This window comes from Sceloporus occidentalis, unplaced genomic scaffold, assembly GCF_023333645.1.
Source record: "Sceloporus occidentalis isolate IW3139 unplaced genomic scaffold, rSceOcc1.0.p SCAF_29, whole genome shotgun sequence".
NCBI lineage: Eukaryota > Metazoa > Chordata > Lepidosauria > Squamata > Phrynosomatidae > Sceloporus > Sceloporus occidentalis.
The window spans coordinates 100,182-120,907 of record NW_028317009.1 but is presented as its reverse complement, the minus strand read 5'-3'; the positions used below and the strand labels follow the sequence as shown (position 1 = coordinate 120,907).

The 20,726-nt window shown below is 41.4% G+C and overlaps 1 protein-coding gene across 1 annotated transcript in view; it reads right to left on the bottom strand.

Annotated features, from left to right (window-relative positions):
- Window positions 1-20,726, bottom strand: part of LOC149299057 (breast cancer anti-estrogen resistance protein 1-like) — a 70,525-nt gene that overhangs the window by 19,276 nt on the left and 30,523 nt on the right. Inside the window, exon 2 of the mRNA XM_089486565.1 lies at window positions 7,512-8,255. Coding sequence (XP_089342691.1) covers window positions 7,512-8,255 — 744 coding nt within the window. The remainder of the gene's footprint in view (window positions 1-7,511; window positions 8,256-20,726) is intronic.

Genomic DNA, 20,726 nt, shown 5'->3' with positions numbered 1-20,726 from the left:
TAAATTTATTAAGAGCCAAATATATTTTTTCAAGATCCAGGAAGGAGAAATGTTGTATAAATTACTAAAATGAGGTACTAGCAATGACAATGATTTTTGGAAATATGGTTCTCTATCCATCAAGCTAGACAAATATGAGACGGGTTATTAACATAAGATTTCAAAACATCTGTAAATGTTTAAGTGTAATATTGACTAAATTTAGCTGACACAGAAGGGGTAAAGCCCCATCGCAGAACCCAACCTTCCTTAATCTCTCTGTCGGAAGCAAAGGATTGTGACAAGGGCGTTAGGAACAGCCAGAAGGGACGAAGAGCTTACTTTCTTATTTTCATACAGGGGCTGAGATTCCTGGTTTCCTACTAGAACACTGGCCGGGGCGACTTCAGGTATGGGTATATACAGTATGTATTGGCAACATATATCTTGGTACCTAGAATTAGATCAAACTTTAATGACATGCTTCTAATCTCGGTTATAAAGACATTAGCGCCTACAAGGTCCTACTCAAGTATTTTCCCAAGATATTTTTTTTTAGTTCTGAATTCTTGAAGGTCCATCTTCGTAAACCGACTGGGGAGGACACAGGTGTACGTCTTGGGTGTCAAGGAGACAGAGTGTATCGTAATCTTATCACACACTACTTTTTTTGTTTTATTTTACGAGTACAACATGTTAAACCGGCATCCTCTAATTACCGGATATGAAGCCGTTGTTACAGCTATTTGGCTGAAGGAGAACCCATTGTGTGAGAGTAACACACATCAGTGTTTTCAAAGATAAGAACGCCATACTGATTAATAGCCAAAAGAATGTAATTTCTCTTCGGCTGGTTTAATGAAGACGCCACTGAGATCCTACGGATTCTTTTCTGGTCATCTGATGAAGAAGACACTTTCTTCCCCGCCCGATGATACCCATTTAAGATCAGCATTTCTTATTTGTCGCGGCAGCATATTTTGCCGGTAGTCGCAGGCTAAAGGAATTAGAGAAATGTCCAGCACTGTGTGGGCTATCCGTAAAGCAATGAGGATCGACATGTTTTGTAAGGATACAATCTGGTTATAAGATCCAGACGTACCTAGAAGCAAAGATTAAAGGAATTGTCTGGAGCTAATTAAATAAGCCCTGGCATTAAGATGGAACTCGCATCGAATCGTTAACATTTCTCTAGCGAGAGTCAAGTGTCGGCACATACAAAATCTACAGAACCAATAAAGGGATGATTTTTAATTACATATAAATACAGAATTATACATAAGGAACAACTGTTTGAGCCACATGGCCTACATGTTTTCAATAACTTATGTGATTGTATAGATTGTATAGATATTTAATTCGTATTATTGTATACCCAGCATTTATTATTCAGTAAGACAAAGTAAGGGCAGCACCTTCCTCTGACACCCCAGAGGCTAAGATACGGGTTGGTTCTAATAAAGTATTGTATGTTTTCAAGCACTAAATATTTTTTTGATGAGTGGGGCTTTGGGAGGGAGATTTCCATTGCACTCTTTACTTTCTTGTTGTCAATAGCAGGAGGATACCTCTAGATCCCTCTTTTCTCAATATCTTTAAGAAATCTTACTTTTTTCTGGAAAAAGTTTAAAAATGGGCAATTGAAAAATTTAGAATCACAAAATTAAAATATAAACTTTTAGCTGCGATTCACATTAATTTAATGGATTAAAACAAAGGCAATTGAAACTGACCTGGCATATGAAACCGGATGAACATAATGATCCTGTATAATAATTAGTGACAGCAGTGACAATGCCTTGATCTAAAAATTGAAAGTCACAATTCCAACCAAATTCCAATAAACTTCATTCCAAAGTTTTTGCTTTATCTTGGTCTTAAGGTGTAAGCCGAGGGGTTCCAAATCACCAAATAGACATATATATATATATATATATATATATATATATATATATACACAGTATAGGGGGCTAAAGAGCAGGCTTTTTGAAAGTTTTTATGTGTTTTTTAATAACTATATATCTAATTGTGTAAGAATAATCATATATTTTATTTTTAAAATGTCATATTTTGTACAGTTTCTATATACATTATTGTTGGAGTTGTAAAAAACCATGATACCTTCATAACCTGGGGGGGGGGGGGACCCAGAGCTAAGAGGAGGAAAGAGGGACAAAGAGATGTAGATCACAAAAAGGGATTCAAAATAAAATACTTGTTGGTAGAGATCAGGTTTACATAGCTATGGATTAAGGGGACTCAGAGGGAGCCTTATTAGGAAAATATTTATGCAAAGAAAATATTAGAAAACGTAAAGAAAAAACAAAACATATACACTGTTACAAAATCCCCCACTGTTCTTACAGTAGTTTTTTCGCGGTGGGTGGCACTGACCCTGATATGTAGAACACAAACATGGAATCTATCATTAAACCTCTTGGGAAAACATTAATCTCCGTAAATCATGTTGGCACGTCTCTTCTCGTTGATTGGTATAATCTGCTTCCTTTGGGCAGAGAAAGCTCTTGCATAAGTAAACTAATTTAATTCTACAAATATATGCAATTAAATGCTTTACTCCCTCCAAGGACTACTGTAAACATAGCAGCGGCTATGTAAATCCTTACATGTTTTTTATTCCATTTCCACCTAATTTACGCTTCTTAGACACTGTCTAAAATGTGTGAGAAATGTGTTTCGGAGTATGTGTTAATTAATATGAACTTTTCTCCTTGCTTCGTTTCAAGCCGCGTGCTATCTGTGGGTTAGTATCGTGTGTATTCTACTTTGGAGATATGATTCCATTCAAGGTCTATAGATCAGATATCGATTATAGCGAGAAGGTTTTCCCAGTGCTTTCGTAAAGGAAAGGGAATGGAGAAGCCATTTGTGGTAGCTAAAGAGTGAATTTAGCTTGTTGTGATTGAAGCCAGGGACTGTACGAAAGTCTATCTGGATAACCTTGTGATAACAAATGAGCTTTCACTGGATGAGGGACATTTTGTTAATGTAATGGCTTTGGGCTCAGTTCTTTGTCAGGCAAGGTCCTCTAACCTTGGACAGATATTTGTCTTCAAGACGGAAGCTACTCTGTGTATACAAGACGAAGAAAAGTGAAGCTGCGGATATTGGTGGTTCCTGAAATCGCACTCTACTCCGGTTCCGGGAGCCAATATTTCAGTGCTAGGGTTGTTTTGTTTCGGGATGGACTAACTGTGCAGACAAGAGACACAAGGAGATTTGAAACAGGAGCTAAGGAGGTAGAGCAGGAGACAAAAGAGAGACAGTGATGGAATGGGGGATGGGAGGAAGAGAGGAGACAAGACAATAGGACCAGGGACAGGAGATAAAAGGGATATAAACCCCAGAGAGTATAAGAGTCACAGTGATTGTTTACGTACAATGCAAGTGTGTGGCAGTACTGGGAAAGGAGGGACAGAAAGAGTCTGTGGCCAGAGAGGCAGAAGGGAGATATTTAGGAACTGAACTCAGGAGAGGGAGCAGATACTAATGAGGAACAGATTGAATCTAGATTGAAACAAGAGCCATCATGCTGGAACTAGAAAGGAGAGGGACACAGGAGGTGAAGATGGAGCAGAGGGGGTGCAGGAGCTAGAAATGGGGAAGATAAGGACACAGGAGGTGAAGATGGAGCAGAGGGGGTGCAGGAGCTAGTAATGGGGAAGATAAGGACACAGGAGGTGAAGATGGAGCAGAGGGGTGCAGGAGCTAGTAATGGGGAAGATAAGGACACAGGAGGTGAAGATGGGGCAGAGGGGGGTGCAGGAGCTAGTAATGAGGAAAATAAGGACACAGGAGATGGAGATGGGAAATAGAAGGATTCTGAAACTGGACATAGAGAGGAGAGGCACACAGGAACCGGAAATGGAGCAGAGAGGGATGCTGGTACTAGAGATAGATAAGAGACAGACACAGGAGCTGGAGATGGGGAGGAGAGGAGGCAGGAGCTGGAGCAGAGGGGGGTAGAAGAACTGGAGATATTTGAGGGAGAGGTGGAAAAGAGCAGGCGATGGATACAGGAGCTGGAGAAGTACCACAGGAGCTGAGAAAAAAGAGACACACGTGAAATGAACATGGAAAAAATGACGAGAGACACAGGAGTCAAAACAGACATACAGAATATGGGCTTAGGGGACAACTCCAAAAATGAGAGTTGAAGGAGAGAGATGTGAAATAGTGTTCAGACTGAGTAATTAAGACACTTCAGGACATGTGAATTTCAATGTGTGTTTATGGCAAACTATACATTTCATGCCCAGAGCGACATCTGTTACTCCTTACAGAGGCTTTTTTGAATGTGTATGACAAATTGTCAATACCAGGGCGATCTCAATGAAATGGATGCATTTAGAATGGAATATAAATGGATTTCATGGACATCATTCACCCTGAGGTCGTACAATACAACCCCTACCTAACACTGTGTTTATCTAGCATCCGAACGGCTTTGGCTCTTTGTCCAGTAGAACATGCTCTGCTATCACATTCAGAAAGCAGCCGGCAGTATAACTCCAAAAAAAGCGTAGAGTGAACACAAATAGATAGTATGGCTGCGTGTTCTATACACAGTAGAGATATGTTTCCATATCGGCATTCCACGCACATCCATATAAAAATATTTCTCCCTCTAGGGAACCGTTTACTACTCAGTAACACATTTCACAGCTATTTGAACTATTTCACGGGTGTTGGACCTGCAGAAGAATAGAGTCACCCTATCCAGAACGGCAGAGCACAGACAGAGCGTGTTTAAAAGGCTTGCCAGACCCGCAGTGGCCCATCTGCATGGCATGCATATGAAATGAGCCATAATTAAAGTTAATTTGTAATTAGCAGCCTGCCAGCTGCATGCTATCTCCTAAAATCACAATCAACCCTAGACTTATTCTCCTTGTTTAACTCCTTGTTTTTTGTATCATATTAAAAACAAAACATTGGGTAAATACCCCCTTTAATCCCCTTCTACTGACCCCTTGCCCTTTCAAAGATTAGATTAATGTAAATAAATACAAAATATGGTTTACGGAGTAACCTAAAATCCAAATACATCTGACCCTATTGTAATTATTGCGCATTGCTGTATCATATGAATAACCCTTTTGTAACAGACAATATATATTTCTTTTTAAATACCAGTTTTATTTTACGGTTGTGAATGTTGTGGGACTAAATCGGAATTTTAAGCCTCGGCAGTATTGATGATCTGCTGTATACGTGGATTTAGTTTCCTTTTTGTCAGTGTATAGATTGAACATGATATTGCCATAGACTAGCAGCATGTAGTATTCGCAGGTGGTCCCGTTTTAAATGGCCTGATATATACAGGATTTTCAGTTTTATTACGATACATTGTATTATTGCATAATATTATAACTTAATATTTTCTTATTTTTAATCCGCATATATACCGTATTGGCTCGGATATAGGCCGCACTCGCATATAGGCCGCACCCTAAAAGTTAGGTGCTTTTTTAATGAAAAAGGTTTCTGCCTCCCCCCCGAGATATACTGCCACTCTGTCCCGAAGATGTACCCCCCCCCCGAGATATGCTGCCACTCTATCCCCCCCGAGATATGCTGCCACTCTGTCTCCAAGATGCCCCCCCCCACCAGACTTACCGGTGCAGACTCCACGGGGTCTTGCGGGGCCGGCGGGGGACATCTACCCATAACACTTCAACTTCCGGTGCCTGCACTTCCGCCGTGGGAAGTACCGGCAAGGAAGATTGTTCACGCAGACATTCACCGGCAGCGACGATGCAAGCAGAAACAACCTCCGCTGCCGGCACGTCTGCAAGATGTGCTTTAAAAATCTCCCTTGCCGGGACTCCCCCCGTGGGAATTCGCGGCAAGGGAGATTGTTAAAGCACATCGAGCAGACGTGCCGGCAGCGGAGGTCGTTCACGCTCATCGCGATGCACTTGGACAACCTCCCGTGCCGGCACTCCCCCCCCCCGTGGAAAGTGCTGGCAGGGGAGGCTGTCTGAGCGTATCCGCTGCGGGGGATCTGTATCCTAACCCCGCTGCCTGCCCGGCGCACGGAACTGCATGTCCCGGCCGTCGGGCGCTAGACCCCGAATATAGGCCGCACCCCCACTTTAAAGACTTAAAGTGGGGAAAAAAAGTGCGGCCTATATTCGAGCCAATACGGTATTTAAAAAAAGAGGAATTTTTAAGAGGTACGTTTAATGATGCTTAAACTTGTATAGGTAGTTTACAAATGAATCAGGACAAGTTCAGGTAATATTGTTCGTGTAAACCATAAACATACCCTGGAACTCCGGGTAAAGCCCTGCTTGCCGGGGTCTCCGAGTCAATTTATTCTGTCTCCGGGCACCGGCGCAGCATTTGGCCATCAGATGTAAATGTCATAAAGAACTCTTACTCTCTCTCACAAAAAAGGGTTGAATTTTGTATTTTCTTTGTGGACAACAGTGGTTATAACTATATAATCTGGACATAACATGAAAACCATAGGAGAGACACCAAAACACTGCCAAAACCAGTTTCCATGAAACCATTCCAAAACAGCTTATTTGTGTGCGTTTCTTCCTCTGTAATTATACAGTAAATTACTACCTTACAAAATTACCATCTGTTTTCTTTCTTATTTGACATCTTTCTTTTTTTTCTTCTTCTTCTTTTAAAAAACTTATAGGGCGTTTATATATTTCGTAAATGATTTCCAACACCCGCTGCTCCTTATAAAACTAACTCCTCCTCTTCCGTAGACTTTCGGAGCCAATCGGGTTCCAGAAAAGGGATAAATCTCTTAATGAGGAGGAATAATTATATAGAGTTACAATCTCTGTTTCTATTGATATAGAAGAAATCTGCGACAGTGCAATGATCAGATTGCAAGTTAGTCAAAGGCACAAGTTTCAATGATTAAAAGATAACGTATCTCATTCACTCACACCATGTGCATCTGTCAGATCGCTACCGCTTCGTCAGCCAGATAAAGTATTTATAACTTTAATTAAAGTAGGTGCCAAAAGCCTGGAGCCAAGACTGTGCTCTGGTTCTGTTACAGAACAGGAAATCTACCTCTAGAGTTGTCCGCTAGGACATGTACATAACACAAGGGTGTCTGGAAATTATATATTTATATATATATGAATATTTCCCGAATTGACATCTAAAAGAATTCTAATGGATTCCTTTTATTCCAAGGCTTACCTGGAATATTTTTGTAAATATATTGCCTCTGTTATAGATTGTTTAGTACCGAGCCGACGACAGTGAGCGGCAAACGGTTTATGAAGCCATGCTTGGACTTTTCCATGTATCTATTGGGGGTGGTTGCACAACCTTATGATAAAAAAATAGATTTCTGCGGTAAAATATTGTTGTGCTTCGATGCTCAGAACTGAAATGAGGATGTCGAGAAACTACAGCTGGTACTTGTCTTACTGTTAAGAACCACCAGTCGTGAAATACTACTTTTTAGGAATGCTTAAGCGTCAAAAAAAGTCTCTTTTATATATAATTAATTAAAAAAAATGAATTACCTTTCCTGGGATTTTCTTGGCATCACTGCTCCTTATATCCATGGATGGAGGTACTTGGTAAATGTCTTGTGGCTGGGTCATTGAAGGTGGGACCTGATAGATGTCTTGTCCTGATCCAGCAGATGGTGGAACTTGATAAACATCCTGAGGCTGAGGAAGGTTTGTGGAAGCCACTGGGACTTGATATAGATCCTGTTGGGGGTTCATGGATGGGGGGACCTGATAAATATCTTGAGAACTTGTGAACTGGTGCTGGGAAGATGGGTTTTGGTATATGGTTGATTGTTTGGATGGGGTGGTTTGACCAGGGTGTTGTGGTGCCTGGGGGGTCTGATAGAGAGTCTGTTGCCCTTTTGGTGTTGCGGGCACCAAATAAACGCTCTCTCCACTTTGACTCTGGTATGCAGAATGCATGGTTGTATATTGGCTTGATGTGGGCATCACATTGTAGACACCTTGGTGATGATAAGGCAGAGGGGTTTGAGGTGGCTGTTGCTGCTGCGGTGACTGCTGCTGCTTTTGTTGTCCTTGATCACTGCTACCCTGCTTCTTGTCATACATTCCCACAAGTATTTTTAGCCTGTTACCCGGCACAATCCCCTGCCTCCCATGGAGAGAGCAGAGCCACCAACCATCCAGACCCTGAGTGTTCCTCTCCAGCACAGTCATGATATCCCCCTTCCGGAAGGACAACTCGTCTGGAGACTCCGCCACATTATCATACAGAGCTTTTGCCAGCACGTTCTGCAAACACAAGATGAAGATACATGTAAGTGATTCATTAGATATATTTTATAGTCAAAAATTACTCACTAGTCCACTTTTTGAATCATTTTGACAATACTGATCAGATAATACTATATTATAGATTATGTACAAAGATGCTACAAATTGTGCTTGCAGCATAATGATATCAATAAATAGAATTATACAAGGACAATTCACATCAATTTGATGTAATTGTGAGGCTGGCATAGAAAGACAAACCTAAAGTTCACTCATTGAAGCACACAGGTCAAGTGCTTTCACACGGGAATGACGTCAATCAGTAGTATGACATTTCGTGTTGTAAGTATGCTAATATTTGTCTCTCCAGGACACATCAAGCTTGAATGATAACATTTTATGAGGCAGGTGTACTGATTATATGTGTCCGTGAGACGATACAACTCTGCATAATGCATCACACTGGTTGTATGTATCACCGTGTCTAAAGGTGAAGACGCCTTTGCACGGTAACATAGTTACATGAAGGAATGAAGCTTATCAATTTTATATTACGCATCCTATATTTAACGATAGGTCCTTAGAGATCCAAGGGAAAGTTTTCCTTTAAAAGCATCTATATTAAATTCATCATTCTCTGCACTAGATTTCAAAGTTTAGGAGCCCCTTGGATTTTGGTATTTGTCATCTAGGCAAAGCTCTATGTAGCCACCTGCCGTGAAGAATTGATTTTTCCACGTACAGGGATACCTGGAAAGAAAAACGCTCCATATAATCCGCTGAAAGCCTTGCAGAGTTTCATAACCGAGTTAGAAAGCCTGCTCCTTAGTCAGCCCGGGGAAGGAATTTAAAATATCTTACATTCAGGATTCAAGGGTCACAGGGCTCAAGTTCAAAGGCACTTTTGCTAATCTCTGTGTTTGCGTGGGAGGGGGGGGGAATATTTCCATTGCTCAGAGAGGCTAACCAACACATTCCACCATAGAGCAGCACACAGGGCTCCGTCTGCTGGATTATTTCATGGAAGAAAAGGCAAATAGGGCAAAGGGAAAATCAAACAAATTCAACCCTGATCTTCCAAATTAACCGGTTTTAGTTAAAATTAAAGAGAAAATGGGCATGGAATTTATTCATTCCTTATTTAGTTTGTCTGTCAATTTTAGTTTCGTCATACCCTCGGAACGTATGTATCGTAGGAAGAGCTGCGGAAATTGTAGGCACTATATAAATAAATAATAATAATCATAGACAAGATATATCATGCTTAAATACCCAGGCTATTGTACCCATCACAACCGTGTAGACCTTTAACTTTATTTGTTTTGCCAACACACCCAGCAGTTCAGTTACAAATTAACTTCTTCCAGATAAGTTTCTGTCCCTTGTTTGCCCAGGGAGAACCCTAAGAATGTGTCCGGATACCCCAAATCCAAGGAGGTTCTAGTAAAACGTAAACAATTTCCGTGAATTGCTCAAGACGCAGAAAACTCGTGGTAACCGAGACGTGAGCCGGTTCCCTGTAAATATTTTTACATATGTAGACTCTAGTAGCTTACAGATAATATATACTGTATCTGCGTGCTATGTCCTCCGTGAGCCATGTTTGAAGTGTTGAAGGGTTAAAGTGGAGGATGTGAACCACTCAGTCCCATTTAAGTTTGCCTATTGTTGTGCTCTATACTCTTCCTGTGTATGTTGGGGGAGGTCAGGCTGGATCACAGCTGGATCTGTGCACAACTCCATCTCATCAACGTCGGCGCGAGCCGCAAATATGGGCTCAGCTGCTAGTCCGTGTGCCCGAAGAATGAAACAATTGACGTCCACGGACGTTGACTTCCTTATGGTGTGGAGAGTCCGGAACTAGGAGCATGAATGAGCGACTTAGTGTATAAAGCGGCACTTCCTCCGAAAATAGATTATATTTAACATGAGAGGCACAAAGCGTCTTCAGCACAATAAAGGAACAGTTGTGTCCTGGCTTGAGTGCTGGGGGCAGTTTGTGTTCTGCTTACAAGCGTGCCGCTCTCTATAAAATGAATTAGCATGCGTAGCACTTAATCTCCATCAAACGTGTCATTTTCTAACATTAACTAAATACGTAGAAATTTCCATGGTATTATAGAACTATAGGCTGTTTTGCAGAAGACGTGGGCATTGGGGCATCTTTCTTTCCTTTGTATCTTTCATTTTTGCTGTCTTACAGCAACCCTCTGCTCATAAGCTGCTTGAAGAGTGCAAACATGGCTTCCCTAAGGTTGCTTATTGTGATTGTCCACAAACCTGTAATTCTCTCAATAAACAGAAAGCTTTACACCACCTTCTTCCATCTCATTCCACATTAACCTCTCAATAGATTGTAAGCTCATTAGAGCAGGGCCCTCTTCACTTTGTGTACCAGTTTGAGTTAATATCTGTTAATCTCAGCCAATTTGTATATTATCAATGTTAATGTTCTTGCTAGTTTTCTTATTGTAACAGTCACATGGAATCAGCTGGAGCCCTTTAAATAAATGTAATGTATTTGTGAAGACCGGATTAGCCAAGTGGCATATTAGGTACACCCCTAGTATGCTGTAGTGAGCCATACTCATGCCAGGATATGTGCTACCCACTTCTGACCATGCCTTTTTGAACTTGTCACCCAATTCTTTTCCGTCTTTACCCATTTTAATGCCCTGCTCCAGCGACAGATCAGGTGCTGCAGTGTCTGGGCCAGAATCCCAGTAAGGTATTAGCCATCTTATTCAGTAATCGGAAAGCAATGGATTGGATGGGTTATACACAACGAGCTCTGAGTATGCCAGGCTTCATTCTGCTAGCTAATCTTAACTTGTAGATTTCCCTGGAGCTTTAACCTGAAAAAAGGTATTTATCACGCATATAACGTAGATAAAATCAGGTCTCTTTGTCTGTTGTGTTAATGCAGATTCAGCCCAAAAGCCTGCAGCAAAAAGGAGGCATATTCTCAAAACAATTATGTGAAGTGTCGCTTCTGAACACACAAACCAACCAGCATCCAATATTATTATTTAAATGTATTTTTGTATATATATATTTTTTTTTAAAGAAAGCAGTCAAGTGAAAATCAATTACCTAGAAGGATAGACTATGAAACGTTACATCATAAGCTAGAAACAATTTATAACATCTGCCTTCTTCGGTTACAGAATAAATGATGCCAAATGGAGGTGAATGAAAATATGTGACAAAGGCTTTATTAAATAATGTGATTTTAAAGAAAAATGAACTTCATAAGCGTTCCAGGTTGAAGGCCCATAACTTCCATGGGACAACTTCAGGAGTCCACCAGGTGGAAAAGCCCCTGCGCCACCTTCCACATCTAGAAGAAGATGTGACACCAGCACAGGATGAGACTGCCGACCCCGGCCCTTGGTGACGGCTCTGAAAAACTGGTCACCCTGGTGTATTAATAACCCTTGTTTTTGAGAAAGGGGTTTTTGCAGAGGTGGAATGCCTTAGGAAATATTCCTTGGCTTTTTTTTTTTTGTAAATATCTAATTCTCACGCTCTGTCACATTTTCAAAATTTAGATTTTCGAGGCAGATAAATTGAAATGTGTTCTAAAAGAACACCCCACCTTATCATGATCAGCGTGAAGATACAACAAGCTCAATTTGCCGATGCAGTAAAATGTCAAAAGAGAAGTCCCTTCCCCCTACTCCCCAATGAATATATGGATATATACATATGTGGCTGGATCAAATATGATATATTGCTAGAGTTATCCTGTTTAGCTTACATTCACAACGCTCAGTGATTCTTAGAATAAATTGGGTTTTCATGAACGCCAAGCCCCATTACAATGTAGTAGATGTAAGCATAGGGGTATGACCAAAAATACCAAAAAATTGGAAACTGGATCCATACAGGCAACTGTAAAGACCCAGAGCGCCCAAAGATTGTGTTCAGGAGTTACGGTGCAGGAGCGGAGTCTCAGGACAGGGCCTGGTGGAGGGCGACCGCACTCACCCAGGTGTTGAGCACCTAGGGTTGTGCAGCCACATACCAGCGCCCCGACATAGCAGCTGATGATGTCCAGAACCAAACTTGACTGGATGTGGAAATCCGAACTAAACTTGGAGATATCCTGCAGGCACCCTGGAGCAGGCATGAGACATAGCACTAGACTCATGACAGGGTGCTGCAGGCTGGGAGTATGGAAGCTAAGCAGAGTATCAACAGAAACATAGCAAGCAAGGACAGAGCAAGGAGGAACGAGGACAGAGCAAGGAACAGGGAGACCGAGCAAGGAACATAACCATACATGATACAGGGCACAACAAAGGAGAGGGAACAAGGCAAGGAACACAGGGGAAGGAGTGAGGAGCCAGAATCCTCGGACGCTTCTCCTTTAAACAAGGATAGGACTACTTAACTGGGACATGGGGAGAGGAGAGAGGAACCGAAATCCTCAGATGATTCAGGGAAGAAGGGCAAAGGTACATAAGAGAACGACAAACATGAATACAGGAACTAGCCTAGGACTATGTGATAACAATTGGAGATTCCATCACATCATATGGCCATAGTATGCTTAGCCCACCACTACGCCAAAGTACTCCAATGACGGTGGGTCCTAGTGCTAATCCCTGCATACGAAAGTACTGATAAACAAAACATTAAATCCAAACAAAGTGTTGCTTTAACCCCTTCAGGACCGGGATTTTTAAGCTAGGGTGTCGCTAAAGGACCGGAGCCGTTTTTGTGTTTTTGCCATGTCTTTCTTCAACTGTAATTTTTCTCTTATCAAGTGGTGCACCCACACAAATCATATATTGTTTTTTTCAGCACAAGTAGGGCTTTCATTTGAAATCATATTAAGCTGGGTAGTACATTGTTTTATTTGAAATAAACTGGAAAAAGTGGGGAAAAAATGAAAAAAAACGCATTTTTTTACAGTTTTGTATACATACAAATTGTACACACATTGAACCAATGGGAAAAAATTATCCCAAATATATTCATTAAGTTGTCCTGATTTGGAAACCACCCAACATGGCCAGGATTTTTATCTATTTTGACCAGTATAGGGGAAAATATTGCAAGGCATGCATTACGTTTTTGAAATGTAATTTTTTTCAAATTTGGCATGGTAGTCTAATAACTGCAATAGTTGTCACAGATACTGATTATCCCCCCAAAATTATATGTTTATGAACAGTAGATAAGTCAAGGTGTACAACTAGGGTCATTTTGACACTTTTCAAACAGGGATTTTATCGCCAATTGCTGCCAAATTTTGAGGTATTTTTATATTTTTTGGGGTTTTTTTGCATATGATGCAATGTTGCTTTAGATTTTATATTATATTTTGTAAAGAATATGTGCAACTGCAGAAAAAAACACCAAATTGTGTTCACCAACATCCCCCGGTTCCAACAAGGCCCCACATGCATGGTTCATGCAATTTTTGAGGAAGCTATGAGGGCAAAACTGGAACATGCGCATTTTCGTTTTCACATTTGGAATTTTCAGAAATTGGTTTCCTGGGCCCATATCCCATTTGGGAGATTTTGGAAGCCCCCCAATGTAAATTACCCCATAAAAGTATATATTTATGAACAGTAGACAAGTCAAGGTGTTCAACTAGGGTAGTTTTGACAGTTTTCAGTTAGCCATTTCTTCACTGATGTCTGCCAAACTTCACAGGGAAATTATTTTATTGTGTTTTTAACGCATACATTTCAATGTTGCACTGAATTTCTTGCACACCATAAGTGCAACAGTGGAAGAAAACACCACATTTTGTTCACCAACATCCCATGAGTCCAACAAGGCCTCACATGCATGGTTCATGCATTATTTGAGGAAGCTATGAGGGCAAAACTGGAACATGTGCATTTACATTTTTTTAAATATTTTTTTTTATCAGATTGCTTGTAAGTGACAGGTTTAGGCCGCTGACATCAATCAGGGAGACCGATCAATAATCAGCGACTTAAAATGTCACCGACAAGTGATCAGGTAATAATTATGATTTTTTCATTTATTAATAATTTGTGTTTTTTCATAATTACCCTAGATGACCCCTCTCTCTTTGTAGAGCAGGGTCATCCGTGGGCTGCCATAATGATCCGATCACTCCTATTGGCCAGGAGCGATCTGATCAGCCCAGCATTTGACCTGGAAGCACCCTGGACTTTTTTTTATTATTATTTTATTAATTTTTTTAAATTAATTTATTTTTAAATTTTTTTTTATTATTATTTTTTACATTTTTTTTTAACTCTTTCAATGCTGATGCTCCATTGAAGCACAGCATTGACTGGTATTTAGTCCCCACAAGCTTGTGGGGACTAATATTAACCCTTGCAATGCTGCGATGGGGGTCATACACAATCGCAGCATTGAAGGGGTTAATTGAGGAAGAGGGGGGTAGGGGTTAACTGAGGAAGGGTGAGGGTGGGGGGGCTGGTCTCCACACTCATGTGGAGACCAAAGAACCCTGTCTCCTTGTCCCTGAAGCTGCCTCTGGCAGCTGGGACACAATCTCCAATAGACTGGAGATTGTAGGGGAGGAGTCTCTCTGATCAGTCCTACAGGACTGATCAGAGGACTTCTGGGGGCTCGTTTTTGCTGTTGCTGGTCTGCCTGGGCTTCCAGGCAGACCACCAGCAGCAGAGCCCCCTACAAAACGGGAATTAACCCCTTCAATGCCGCGATCGCGGCATTGAAGGGGTTAACGCTGCACTGACGCTCTCATGGAGCGATCAGGCAGCAGGGGGGTGTTGGATCAGGTCCCCACACTTGTGTGGGGACCCATTCAACACCCCCCACCCTTCCCTGAAGCTGCCTGTGGCAGCTGAAACCGCGATTGCAGATCTTTCTGCAATCGCTGTTTCTGCCTACAAAATCACTCCGTGGGAGTGATCGTAGGCTTGGGGGCGGGTCTAGAGAGGCTGTGCTGTCTGCCCAGGACTCCTGGGCAGACAGTAGCAGCAGCGCCTCTACGATCACCGCGATCGTGGTGATGTGGGGGCGTTTTTTGGAGGAGACGTACCTGGTACGTCCCGGTCTACCGGTGACCAGTAACCAGGAAGTACCAGGTACGTCCCGGTGCTGAAGGGGTTAAGCTAATGTTTTTGGCAAAGCCATGTTTATTTGTGGTCAGCTGCAGCCTAGGGCATCACACTCCTTGTCCATCATTAGCTGCTTGTGATTCAGCCTGCCTGAAGGACGTCTGCTCTATTGTTGTGAAACTCTGGAATTCTTTTAAAGCGTGATGATGATCAGCTATGGAATGCGGGGCAAGGATCAGGTTTATTCTTGCTTTGCTTTACTTTAATGATGAATCAGTGACAGATTGAGCTACAGAGGACAGGGTCACCACGTAACTATTCTGCCTTCTCCATGCTGTCTCCTTTAACCTTTTTGGTGAGCAGAATGATCCAGCTAGGTCACGCTGGCATCTACCATTTTGGCAAATCCTTTTATAAATGGATATTCCGCTAAGCATCTATAGAATATGTCCAAAACCAGTCCTTATGATCAGAACTCAATGCCTAGTGTAGCCCATCTGGTGTCCAGGAGTAAATTATATGACCAGTAAGCTGGTATGCATGGTTGGTTGATCTACCACTTTTGAGTCTGTTTACTGTAGTATTAATGAAAGGGAAACCTAGTTGTGAATATCTTAAGTTTCGTCGTAAGGTTGCACCTCATGAAAGTCTCCAGTCGTGTTCTCTGCAACTATTCATAAAACAGAACAAATGATGTCATCCATATTGGATCAGGGATCAAAAAGAATGTCTTTCTTAAACTCTCCAGGATTAAGTGTAACCTTTTTAATTCACAGAACTACAGCATATGTATTAATGTATATCCAAAGGAGAAGCAAAGATATTGGGGTCTACTGTCAGAACCGCAAAACCAAATGATTGCAGCTCCATCCGTGCCCCAATTCTAAATTAAGCAATGGGCACATGTGCAGATTCTTCTAATTCACCCCCCATGTGCCCTGCTTTATTACACCTATTGATAAGAACATGTTTCACAGATATCTACACATTCCATGTGGGCAGAAAGCTTATTTCCTCCCTTAAATCTTCTATTTATAGCTAAATTGTTAACAAAACCTGTCACATCCTGCTCAGAACATTGTCGGAATAAACCCTTTCCTCTGTCCTTCCACTGATAATTTTTAGTATGACGTTGGATTAAGGGATTTGTGAACCTGGAGCTGAAAATTGTGATGGTTCTTTATAAAAAAAAAAGGCCGGCGGGTGCTTTAAACCAAACAGAAGGTACAAACCCAACAGGCACAAACACTTGGTCGACCCCCTAAATTTATCAAAGCCTTTCTCAACACTCAGGACAAGTGTCCTCTCGTGATTCCAAACCTCTTCGCAGATACACCAAGTCTTTGGAGCGCTTATTCTCGTCACTTTTGAGACTCGCCTCACAATGTGGTCATTCAAAGGGCGATCTTAGGAACTCTTCTGAATAGAATCAAATGTACCCAGGACGTCTCCTTCTACATCATGCTGTTAGATCTTCATTTTTCCATACCACTTTCTATCAATAAGTCATTTCACTGTGATTGGGGCATACATCACATTCTCGCATTGTTTTTAGTATGAAGGTTGACCAAGCAGCGCCATGCTATATATTTTGGGGGTTTTTGGAGTTATGTTTGTGGGGTAAGGATAAATTGTGCCCCTCTGTGCCACGCTGACACGGTTGTAAGCTGCTGCAGCTTGAAGGAGCTACACACTTACGAGATACAGATTTGGTTGCGCCCCATGGCTCTATCTCATAATCCCATTGATTCTTCTTGCACGATGCTGCATCAACGCTCATGGGCTGCAAGTCAATAACAGCCACTAAAAGCATTTGTGTCTCTGCTGTTGTGTTTGACAACTCGTGCTGTCGGTGTCACAAAGTTCCAGATGGGAAGCCAGGATGTGAGAAAGATGGGTACCAAATTTAAAAGTGTCATTTGTATCCACGCATGTCTATATAGATCCTTAATGACAGTTTGAAGGAGGAAAAGAAGCAGTGATACTATTGCTCACAAGAAGGTATTTCTTTCATGTTTAAAGGTCACCTATTAGGTACGGTAGGATGAGTATGTAAAAGCTGTGTGTTGTACACCAGTAGTCACACGCCGTAGGTTGAGCGTCACTATTTTCACTTGTTTTTTAATTGATTTCCAGGTAATCCAGTAACTATAGGATGGTGCTCGGCCTCGCTCCATGTGACAACAGCAACCTCATCAAATAATGCCCGTGTAATGCTTACCCACCAGCTCCACAGGCTCCTTGGCTACACTTCTTAAACTAAAATGGTTATTTTTCATACTGCATACAAGGAGGCCAAATGTACCGTTAAAGCCAAATTTTGCATCTAAGAGTTTATATGTAAAGTCATGTAAAGTAAAGACTCTCCCTCTTTTAGAAGAGTTGTAGTGAGATATCTGGGGGGAATTCTAAGGAGTGGCTTTAACAGTCGGCGATGGAACCTAAAGGAGTCAGACGCGGTTCTAAGAACATTTTTGTAAGCAGAATTCGAACTGGACGAACTTCAGACTTTGCATCACCCGAATTCTCCACGGCTGACGTGTTTCAAACAGTAGTTGTTTCGGAATTTGGAACCGAAGAATCCTGGATAAACACATGACTGCAAAGAGGCTGGAGCTGGAGCCATTGTGTCCCCACCTCCCTTTGTCTTCCAAACTCACTCCCCTCGAAGTTGTGTGTATATTCACACAGTAGCCGGCCTTGGAATTTCCAGCCAGAATCTTTCCAAATAAGGTTGTTATGTCTGTACTTCCTCGGTATAAGAATTACATCCCAACGCTCAGGCTTGGGGGGGGGGTGCTTGGGGGAGGCAGACCTAGTATGAGAAAAATAACTGGTGAACTTCAAACTGTTGTAGATACCACTGAACCGAGACTTACATTCTCTAACGCCAACTTCCGTGCTAGTCAAACATTATCTTAATCCAACTTAAAACTAGAAGGAATTGCCAACAGGTAAGAGCAGCTTGCGCAACTAGACCTGGCCTCACCCCGAGGCTGTTCTTTTTCCAGTCAGCTGTAAAATATCAGACCGCATAAAGTTCCTAAGTCTTGTTTTAAATAAAAGGACTCTTTTTTTCCGTGTCATACATATGCTACATTCACCTCTGCTGGGTGGCAGTTTTTGTATACTGATCTAGTCTTCTGGACTCTAGATTCAGGGGGCTTGTGATAACTTGTGATAATTGGATCCAATGGTTACATTTTTTTTTTTTTAGAGAAATAACCATGAATTCGGAAATATATCACCAAGAGAATCTCATTTATTGTCATAATCTGGGGGTCTATTTATAGAGGCAGGTGTGTCTAGCCTCACTCTAAAGGCCACCATCCCACCACACCATGCTTTCACGATTTTTCCATTTCACATGAAATCAAACAAAAAACAGAGTCCGTTGCTAAGCTGTGTCAATTATCACCCTGTATTTCAACTCCCAACTTAAAATAGCCCCATAATCTAAATACATTAATGAATTATGTGTGCTTAATGATGAGATCATATATATCCCGGCAGGCAACAGACGTCTCCTTCCAACAACACATCGCACGTTATGGATGTTAAGGTTCTATAGCCATCTTAACAATACGTTACATCATTAAAGAGATGAAGAGGGGGAATCGTGCCAGGTTTGGGGGTCTGAGGGACGCTGTCATCTTCATCTCTTTTTTATTTTTTTCCTTTAATTTTTATTTTTGTTATTTTGTTACGTACAAACAAATTAAACATTCAATAGACAATAGACAATTACAACAAAAGATGAAGAAAAGTAACAATTAAAAGGTCTAAATATCGTCCTTAGGTGTAAGTTGTATAATACACCGTAGGATATCTATAAAAAAAAAAAAAAAAGAAGCCGGGAATATGTGTTGATTCTTATATTACTCCTATATTATTTAATTTACTAATCCAGTCCTCATATATAGTTGTTTTTCTTTTCTGTTGTGGACTACTCCATTGCAAGCCTTTCTCCATCTGTAGTTGAACTAACACTGGATTTCTCAATTGTAGATATAAGAATGGTTTGCTTTCTTTCCAATTTCTTGCTATCACTACTTTCGTAGCTGCCAGTATATGAATAGTTATTATTTTTATTTTTAATGATAATTCAGATGGGAATATATCCCATATATATCATCTTCATCTCTTCTGCACAATCATGCGTCACTTTGCCAATAAATGAAGCGGACGCTCCATTTCTAATATCTCCGCTCTCACGGGTGTCTCATATAATCCATGCAATTTCTCAGCCTTAACCAAAATACAGTAATTGCCTTCTGACTGCATAGATAATTATAGACTGCATTAGATGGGACAGAGTAAGCAACAGCAAATTATGGGCTAGGAGAAAAGACATCAAAAGTACTAAAACAAAGGCTCTCTATAGACTCGTACAGTAATGGCCCTATACACAATATATATGAGCTGTAAGCGTGACCAGGAGTGCATTGTTTTTAATGTACTACAATAGAGAAGTGCTATTCTATATTTAAGCAAAGACCATATTAAACCTGCATGAAGACAGGTATGATATCACCAAGGGTGCCAGTGACTGCTGCCCCGATCCCGGCATTCATGGCAGGCCACCGGGGTGCGTTTTCTCCCCTAGCACCAGTCGGGCATGGTAACATACTTCTCTGCTAGGCGGTGTTATCACCCTAAAAGGGGTGGGGCGCAACGGCGCTATATCTACCCTAGGGCAAGAGGGGCAGCTGCCTCAGGCTCCGCAATGTAAGGGGGCACATTCTTCATAATGTTATTTATTTGTTCTTTAATGATGTTGCTACAATATAAATCTTATCTGACCACAGAAGAGTCCATGTGAAATCCTCACCTAGCTGCCCTGTTATAATATGGGCTGGGAAGATTATATCTGATGTCATCAGACAGACCTGAATGACATCATATATTGGTTATTGATAACTCAAGAGCTGTGCTGTATCTTGTTTTATTGGGGGGGCAGACGTCTTACAAAATGAAGAACAGCACTGATATTGCTGAATAAGAATAATGAAGACAGAAAGGGGGGGATAACAGTAAAAGTTGGTGAGTAGATAGGTGGAACAGTCTCCCAGAAGAGGTGGTAGAGGCTAAGGCAGCAAGGGAATATAAACACGCATGGGATAAGCATGAAGCTATAAGTTCTGAGTCTGTACATACATGAAGTATTGGTAGACGTGTCGTCAAGTTCTATGCTCCTATGGGTGCAGCTTTTCTATTATTGAATGCAGATAGGATGACCAGATGGCTCCATGAAACAGGCACCCGTCGGAAATGCACACCTCAGGGCTGTATTAAAGTCATTGCTGTCCTGTCAGATACATTTTATATATGGCCCCCAGTTGGAGGAGCCATCTGGTCCCCCTGCTCTATTGACGGTATTTTCCATAGGGCAATTCTGGGACAAAATGTTAAAAGTGCGGTAATTCCACTGGTTTCCATGGCGATTGCT